Below are 9,391 nucleotides of genomic sequence, written 5' to 3'. Positions count from 1 at the left end.
TTATAATTACAGAATCGGAGTGATTACCTTACTCTTACATTTGTTTAAATGGCAGCAGAGGAGATGGCTCAAAATTAAGCTCTGAGACATTTAAATGACAAAAAGAAATTATATCTATTCTAAAAAGAAGTCTTAAGTTAATAAGGGTTGAAGGAAAAAAAAGTTAAAATGGAAAATATGAAATTTACAGAACAAGGCAGAGGATAATTCTTGGCTAGCAAAGGCACTGTATAGATATAAGGGATCCAGAGAGTTGTCTACATGCATTTTTATAGCATTTCTGAAAAAAAAAAACCCACCAGAATTCAAAAGGTACATTCAACTCTCTGAATCAAAACATCAAGCCTCCAAATTTTTAATGTCAGTTGTCAAAAATGATCTGAAACTAAAGTGTTGAGCCAAAAGGTTTGGTGAGGAGTCAGGACTTAAAAGGAAGAGGAACAGAGAAGGCAACAAGTCCTCACGCTCCCTGCAGCAGCAGTGAGCTCACTGGCTGGATCTGCTGTATATCCCAATCCTTGGGTGGTCCCATTCTCATATTTCACTCTTAACCACTGACCCCAGTGTGTTCTCCTACAGAACTATGGGCATTCCCAACAGGATTGCTCCCATTCCATGTCCCTTGCAGAAGGTGTTACAACTTAGTCACTTGAACCTACTCCCTTAATATTTACATGGATTTTGAAGGAAATGTGGTGTCAGTAAGGTTAAAACCAGCAGAGGTTTTTCTAGTGGCTCTGAATTGCATGTGTCAAGTCATTCTATCAGGTAATAAAAGTACCCACCTGTCTGTAGAGACGCTCCCAGGAATCCTGTGTCATCAGACGGAATACAGAGAGGAAGGCCCAGCCAAAATGATCAAAACTTGTATAACCAAAGTCAGGATTCTGCCCAATCTTCTGGCAGGTATAGTTTTCTGGGCACTCTTTCCTAACGACAAAATAAAGATTAAACAATATTTACTTGGAAATTTAACAGTACCCGAAAGCACCCAATAGACAACACCAAATTTGTTCAGTTTATCTGAAAGTCCATTTCATAATTCCTCAATTTAATTCTGCCAGAAGGGCTGATTTATACCAAACCATCCTAGAAAGCCATTTGTCTAATCAGAGAAAACTGGACAGAAATCTTAGTTTAGGACTAGACAAAAAGTCTCTCATGATGTTGGATATGTGCAAACAAATACACAGAGAGGGGGAAAATGGAATTATTTTACTTCTAAAAAATTCACCAAGATGAAGAGAGGAGAGTTTATTAATATCTAACAGGTCTTTACTGATCTCTTCTTCTCCTCATTTATATCATTCTACCTTACCATTACATTCCCCGTGGTTAGCAACAAATTACATACATAAGTGGTTGCATCCTTGTACTTCATTCTTTTTCTGAGATGAAGCATCTGCCTTTAATGACACACATGCACCCTATCTTCCTGAAAAATCATCACCATTCCTTTAGACCAGAAATAAAACCACACCACATCTGGAGGAACAAATTAAGAAAATACTAAAATTGCTTTGGTCACTTACTCAGGATCTGAACTGAAGCCACAGAGCAATATGTCAGAAGAGCCATTCATTCTGTGGCAGATATCTAATAAAAAATAAATCAAGGAATCATAAAATCAGAAGTTGTCAGTTTGCACAGCCTTCTGACAGGAAACTATACATTTACTGCACTTGATAAACACCCTGATGGATCAAAGCTCTGGGAAGGATCCTTTCACAACAAAGGATGTATAGGGCTGATTCTCAGCAAATCTGTCTCTGTGACTGATTAAAAAAAGCAGCGACTATTTACTGCACAACTCACAATGTAAGATTTCATTTGGTCTCTGCTAAAAGTAAGAATTGCTGTGAGAAGTATTTTTCTGAAATACAGAAAAAGTGATGGGAAAATAACCATTCCCTGTGCAGTACCCCTAAAATTAGGACCCCTGTACCGTGCACAGGTAAAAGGGCAAATGCTTATAGAAAACTCAGCCCCATCTATCCCACAGACTGCTGATCTTTCTCCAAATCCAAGATTCACTAATTTCACATTCACTGGTTCCAGAGACTTCCTATTAAGACTCGTGCCAACGGAAGGGTTTTCCTTCTTGGGAGAAAGACATGCAACTTTAGTTTAACATACCTCTGAAATTCAAGACATTCATAGGAAGATACACAGATTATGTAAAGAGAGAAAAGAATAACATTTACCTTCATCACTTGGTACATAGATCTTGGGATCCTTACATAATGAGTCACTGTACACAGTATTATTGAGGACACATTTGAATCTTAAGTTGCCCATAAAAAGCTGGAGGCCTATTAGGGCAAATATACTCAAGCAAAATACAGTCAAGATCAACACATCAGCAAGTTTCTTAAGAGATTCAACAATTGAATTTACCACGATTTTCAAACCTAGAAAAATAAAATCCAAAAATAAGCAAAATGAGAAGAGGAATGCAGTGATATTCCCATATGACAAGACACAGCAGTTGCAAGTCTGTTAAAAACAATCAGAGTAAACAGGTTTGTAATTTCTGAGTATTAAATGAGGTAAAACAAAGCATAGGAGTGAGTAAAGCATTTTTCCCTAAATTTCTTAATCATAATTTCTTTGGCTTCTTTTTAGTACTAACACTAATTTTACTATCTTGCAAATTCTAAATTAAGATGGTAGACTAGCAAAGTCTTTAATGAATAGCAGCAGCTTTCTGTATCTCTGCTTGATTAACACTGAACAAGTACTCCACTTTGTGCCAAATACACATTACAATGAAGGACAGCTTCTGCTGGCCTTGGGGAACTCTGCCTTAGAAGGTAATCCCTTACAGATGCCACCAGTTTAAAAGCAAAAGGACATATACGACATTAGTAAGGAAACATATAAATGTTGGGGACCAGCCAGCTGGAACACAGCTTGGCAGAAAGAGTCCTGGGTATTCTGGAGGACACCAACCTGAACATGATCCAGCAACAGTGCCTTGTGACAAAGAGGGTGACTGTTTCCTGGGCTGTGTTAGGCAAAGCATGGCCAGCAGGTCAAGGGAGGTGATTGTTCCTCTCTACCCAGCCCTGGTGGGGCCACAGCTGGACTACTGGCTCCAGTTCTGGCCCATGGACACACTGCAGAGTCCAGCAAATGGCCACAAACATGGGGAAGGGACTGGAGCAACTCTGCCACGAGGAAAGGCTGAGCTGGGCCTGGTCAGCCTGGAGAAGAGAGGGCTCAAGGGGGATCTCCTCCATGTCTGCACAAATCTGAAGGGAGAGTGCAAAGAGGATGGATCCAGGTGCTTTTCAGTGGTGCCCAGTGCCAGGGCCAGAGGCCATGGGCACAAATCGAGACATGGGATGTTCCATCTGAACATCAGGAACCACTTTTCTACTGAGAGGGTGACTGAGCACTGGCACGGGTTACCCAGGGAGGTTCTGGAGTTTCAATCCTTGGAGACTCACAAAAGCTGTCTGCACCTGGTCCTGGGTAACCAGCTCTCAGTGGCCCTGCTTGGGCAGTGAGGCTGGACCAGACAACCTCCAGATGTCCCTTTCAAACTCAACCATTCTGGGATTCTGAGAAAATGCCTTATATATGAACTTAAGCCCAATACTGAGGCAGAATCATTGAATCTGAGGTATGATATAAGCAGACAGGGATATCCAGGATTTTTCATAAGAAAAAAAGTCAAATTATACTTGATCTCTGTTCTCCATGCTGAATATGAAAGGAAAAGTATTATGTGTGGTTTTGACAATAAAATTAAACACTTTCTATGTTTAATTCCTGCTATAATTTCAGAGCTAAATCAAAACTACATTTTCAATTACATAGAAGTAAAGTTACTATATATTATGACAACATATACAGTCATTGACAGATTTTCAAATGAATTTTTGCAGGTAGACCCTCAAATCATCCTTTGATATCCTAGTTAGGAGCATGACATATCGAGTATCTGGATGGTATATGCAACATATTGCTGAAAGTATTACACAGAATCCAGATAGTGGCTGGGGTCAGCAAGGAAACAAATGAAAGTCTCAAATATTGTGAAGTCAGCATTCTCGGGAAGAAACCAAAGATGATTAAGCCAATGAATCTTAGCAAGTTAATTAAGCTAAGGAAACAGAAATATGGGAGTATAACCATATTATGTTAAGAGAACACATCAAACAGAGGAGGCTGCTTCAGGAACACAAAAGTAAAAGAACAAAGGCATCGGACTAAGTAAAATTGAACATTAGTGATGGGACGAAAAATGCAGAAATTAAATTTGCCTTTGTCAAAACCATTTGGAGGAAAGATGATTAAAACAATTCTGTTAGGATGCTGCTGAGAGTTACTACAGATTGTAAAAGAGTCACACCTAAAAGCAACTATATATATACAATAATACAGGATCCCATCAGCAGTCACAAAAAATGACCAGAAAGCTGCAGACAAGAACAGGAGAGGAATCAGAATCAGTAGACTGGTGAAATGGAGAGGATAGCAGTAAGATTGTTCCTTACCTGGTATTACTGAAATGGCTTTCAAAGTCATCAGTACTCTGACAGATACAAAAAGTGAAACATCACCTATATCTATAAATGTAGCAACGTACCTATAAAATGAAAGCACATATAACTGAATGACAAGGATGTAACTTTCAAACCATAACCAAAGTTGAGCCAGTCTATGACTATTTTTCTCTTTGCACATACGCAAATAGTGGTTCAAGCACAGTAACTCTTTAGCAGGTAGGATGCCAAACACTCTCAGGAATTTCAGCAACATCAAATAGTATTAAATCTGTGGCTTTTTCCCTTCAGTGTAAAAGAACTGAGTTGTACTTACATTACAATAGTAACAGACAGATCCAAGCAGTTCCACGGATCTCGAAGGAAGGTAAATTCATTCCAAACAAATCCTCGTGCTAGTATTTTTATCAACATTTCAGCAGTATATACGCCAGTAAAAGCAATTCTGAGGAGGAAAGTGTTTATTAGGATTAAAGAAATAAAAACATTAATGAGATTGAGTCACATTCAGGCATTTTCTATGATAGGACAGATTATATTACTTTCTGAAGCATCATGGGTATCAGGTAATGTGTTCCTGAATTCTATAAGACTGCAGGTAGTAAATCTGTAACCACAAAAGTTCACAGAAGCCTATGATATTATTTCTTGGTGAAGGATAGCTCACACTTCCTTGGCAAACATTTTTAACACTGTGTTCATATTCTAAAGCAGGCTGGAAAATCACAAGGTCTCAACATTCTGGCAGAACAATAGAACAAAAGAACAATTGAACAAAGGCGTATTTCAGCCTGTAAAGTTTGCACATTTTATAGTTTTTGTCTGAGAAAAACTCTATCATGGCAATCAAACCTACAGAAAATTAACCTATTCTTATCACCATGCTTACCCCCAGAATGGACACTTATCCCTTTCTAGTTTTTGCATGAGCCAACCATAACAGACATTCAGGTTATTGCTGTAGAAGGAGAGATATTAAGTTAGAATTCTACCCCACAGTCTCTCTAAAAGGCTCATTCCTTAAAAGAAAAAATGGGCCAACCTTCTATGTCACAGCAGATGGCAAAATTAGCCAACACAGAGGAAAGGGCACATGGTGTGAGCCTCTGAGAAAAGGCACTGAAGCTCCACCAAAGACTGGGAGATATAATAACAATCCTCAATCTTCCTCAGAGGTCTGACTGAGAATTTTCAAGGCCCTGAATTAGATCACCACATTGTTTAAATTTTTTGGTCCTGCATGTGAATATTCATGGCAAAAGAGGGAACACAGAGCCACTTAGATACTTACTCAGTCCAGTTGAGTGCTGGTGGGAGCTGACGTACAGTCAAAAATGAAAAATTGAGGTACACAGTAAATAAAATAAAGACAGCAAACCATGTGAATAGTAAGTTAAGGAAAAAATGCTACATTATAAAACAATGAAGTTCACAGAAGATCCTGTTTTCCACACAGAAAGCATACAGACATTCAAATAATGACTTTGATTTTGAATATGCTCAGGACTTTTCATGTGTTTTCCAAAGAAACTAAGTTAGAACTTAAGTGGGATGTAACATGTTTAACAGAAGAGATGAGAAATATAAACTAATGAAAACCAGTTGAAAAAGCCTCATTACTAATAACCAATGTTCTTTGAAACTGGGATTCCATATCCACATGTTAGCAAAACACCCCTCTGCTCTGCAGGAGTTCAGAAAGCTTTCTCACTTTGTGTGGTAGGCAGTGAAAACGTGCATAAGAAAAAACATTCTTTCATAAAAGTTCACCTGCCATCTAATAAAACTGTTTGGGGTGTTTTTTAAATAAACTTTGTTTTTAAATGTAGGGTTTAATTGAAAGTGAATAGTAAATTTAGTAATTTCTAATACTAGGAATACACATTCAAAGTCAGACATAAGTTCCATTAAAAGGATCTATTTTCACAAATCAATAATTCCAAATGAATAGAGATATTTAGCAGAAAAAGCAGAAACTACTCACTTGATGTTTTAGCACCTGCAAATCCTTCACATTCTGACATTCTCCAAACTACAGTTCTATTGTCTCAAAAATATGAAAGATGGGCACTCTTCAGAACATTCTAAACTTGAGTGTGGAACACATTTCTTAGGAGAACATGAGACTCTTCCAGCAAAGCTTCACCATAAATCCCATCTTTCATATCTTAAAAACCAGGGAGTCCCCGGTTTGCTTTGTTTCTTTGTTTGTATGTTTTTAATTTAACCTTGTGACCACAGCAGAGATTTCGAACAAGTTCTGGAAAAGGGCTGCAATATCATACAATAGCCTCTAAAGGTTGTTTCATACCACTATCTGCAAAATTGATTTTAAATATCAGCACCAACATCATGGAAATATCTCAGCTGTTGTAACATAAGATTCCATATAACTTCTAAAAGATATCTATCAGCCATATCTATATCAGAGCTTATGTTCACATTAATATAAAGAGAGGAACAGAATGACAGAAAATGATACAGGATATTTTAAAATTCAAATAAGGGAAACCAATGAAAGGATATGAATTGGTCAGAATTTTAATTGCTGCTTTTCTGATTGGATTAAAAGGACCAAATATACACAAGGCAGGCGTGGCAGTAAAACGGAAAATAGTCCTCTGTTTGTTTAGCACCATAAAAGTCTACAAAGAAAAGATTCATAGGATATGAAATCTTTAAACTAATTAAATTTCCCCAAAAAGGAAATGTTCAGGTTTTCAAGTCTGCATCTAGAACTATATAAAAGTGCAATTATGAAAAAAGCTTTCCTGTTTTCTTACTTGGAGCTGTGACCTGGCCATACACACTTGGAAGGAAAGACAGCAACTCTATAAAAGTGCATTATTGCCTGAGAGGGAGAAGCAGTCATGAGAATGAAGGGCAAGCGATCATATTCCCTTGGTCAAAGTAATTTAACTACTTAAAGTAATTAACTAGTAATTACTATTCTAGGACTGTAACAGTAGTCACAGTCATACTCAGAAGTATCTCACTCTTGGATAGTTTTATAGGCTACAAAACCTTATTTACAAAATACACATTGGGTAGGACTGCCAGAATTCCAGACATCCACAGGAAAAATTAAAAATTTGAAGTATCCCCAAATTATCAAGCAGCTCTGTAAATTCCTTCTCAGCTACCTCAAGTTCCACGCAGCTCCGTACTTGTGCTACACGTAAAAATGAGATATCATGAACGAAAAACACAGTTTCCTAATATACATTTCTTCAATTGAATCAGCCTCAGTTTCTCTTCATCAACACTATTACTTTGATTACTTGGAAAAAACAAATCTCTGGAAGAACAAAGTCTTCTGCATGTTCTCCCATTCAATTATTACATTCCAATGCCTTGCTGGTCATTTCATAAAGACAGCAGCACAGCACTGCATGGAACCTCCTGCTCTTCAGGTCAAGTCCCCCTCAACAGTAAGCAATCATACAACAGACACTTAATTGAGGAGGGATTCCTACAGCATCTACTTTAGACACTCCCCCAGGCAACAACACCAACCCCTTTGCAATTGCATGGAGGATTTCCAATATAAATATGGTACAATAAACAAAGTCAACAAGACATAAAATAACAGAAAATTAATTTACAACAATGCAAATACATGGATTTGCTACACAGTGTGCTGGAAATCTCTCAAATATGCCTCCCCTAATTGGTATATCATCTACTCTTGGACAGGCCCTGTTTATACCACAGGGAGTTCAGCCTCACAGGCATCATAGAAATTGCTCTGCAAAACAAAGCATCCCTTATCCCAGAATATATTTCCTGTAGAAGTGTATCAATCATGTGTATTATGTTCTCATAATTAAATCTGACTGTTAACTGGAACTGAAGATACCTCTTCATGCCATAAAGCAGAGCACACCTCAGCACTCCTGCCCCAAAAGATGTCAGGAATGTTGAAAGACCTGTCTGCACAACAATCAAAACCCAGCATCTCCCAGCTAGAGCTTTTACTATCTCTTAAGAGTTCAGCAGAAAAAGTTAAATCAAAGAAATGCTTTTGGAAGTTTTAACCTTGTGATCACTGTAGTATGGATCAAAATCCTCCAGGGGCTCCCCAATGAGCTCTGATGGAATGTCCCCATAAAGGGATGGCAGCTTTTTGCAGATTTGCAGATCAAGCTGGGGAGTAACTTTTTCTTCAACTCCTTGGTCCTTATTCTTCTCTTTTTCTTTGTCTGGCTGCTTTTTTTTCTCAGCAATTCTTTGCTCAATTGCAGCCAAGGACTCAGGGGTGAAACGTCGAAAGCTGTTAGCTTCTGATGGCCAAGACAAGCGATCCATTTTTCCTTCTGAAGGTTTGTTTCCAGTGCTAGAGGCAATTAAGGTAAAAAAGCTATGAACAATTAGAAAATAACAGAAACAATACACAGCTTTAAACTACTATCTATTAGATAAATGATTTCTGACTTCTATGAAACCTGCATCAAAAGTGAATAGAATAGAGTAGAAGAGGAATTTCAGTCGGAAGGGACCCACAACAACTAACCAATGTAACTGTCTGAGCAATTCAGGGCTGACCATGTTAAAGCTGTTCCTAAGAGCTCTCTCCCAGTGCCTCTTGAGTACTGACAGGCTTTGGGCATGGGCCACCCCTCCAGGAAGCCTGTTCCAGTGTTCAACCACTCTCTTGGTAAAGAAAGGCTTCCTAATGTCTCACCCCAACCCACACCCAGTGCAGCTTTGTGCCATTCCCACACATGCTGTCACTGGATACCAGGGAGAGAAGCTCAGCACCTCCCTCTCCACTTCCCCTCCTCAGGAAACTGTAGAGAGTGTCGAGGTCACCCCTTGGCCTCCTCTTCTCCAAACTAGACAAGTCCAAACCCTTCAGCCCCTCCTCACAGGACATT

General features: G+C 38.5%; 1 protein-coding gene across 1 annotated transcript in view; it reads right to left on the bottom strand.

The window, feature by feature from the left end:
- Nucleotides 1-8,822, bottom strand: part of LOC108638694 (sodium channel protein type 5 subunit alpha-like) — a 35,056-nt gene extending 26,234 nt beyond the window's left edge. The window contains exons 1-8 of the mRNA XM_029957802.1: nt 8,553-8,822; nt 7,053-7,159; nt 5,806-5,907; nt 4,831-4,959; nt 4,506-4,597; nt 2,169-2,411; nt 1,533-1,596; nt 786-930 (exon numbers count right to left, since the gene is read on the bottom strand). Of these exons, the coding sequence (XP_029813662.1) occupies nt 786-930; nt 1,533-1,596; nt 2,169-2,411; nt 4,506-4,597; nt 4,831-4,959; nt 5,806-5,907; nt 7,053-7,159; nt 8,553-8,822 (1,152 nt within the window). The remainder of the gene's footprint in view (nt 1-785; nt 931-1,532; nt 1,597-2,168; nt 2,412-4,505; nt 4,598-4,830; nt 4,960-5,805; nt 5,908-7,052; nt 7,160-8,552) is intronic.
- Between the last annotated feature and the right edge of the window lie 569 nt (nt 8,823-9,391).

Source organism: Manacus vitellinus, unplaced genomic scaffold, assembly GCF_001715985.3.
Source record: "Manacus vitellinus isolate BGI_N305 unplaced genomic scaffold, ASM171598v3 scaffold_12_pilon, whole genome shotgun sequence".
Lineage (NCBI taxonomy): Eukaryota > Metazoa > Chordata > Aves > Passeriformes > Pipridae > Manacus > Manacus vitellinus.
Note: the sequence above shows the minus strand (reverse complement) of the source record. Positions and strands in the feature narration are given on the sequence as shown.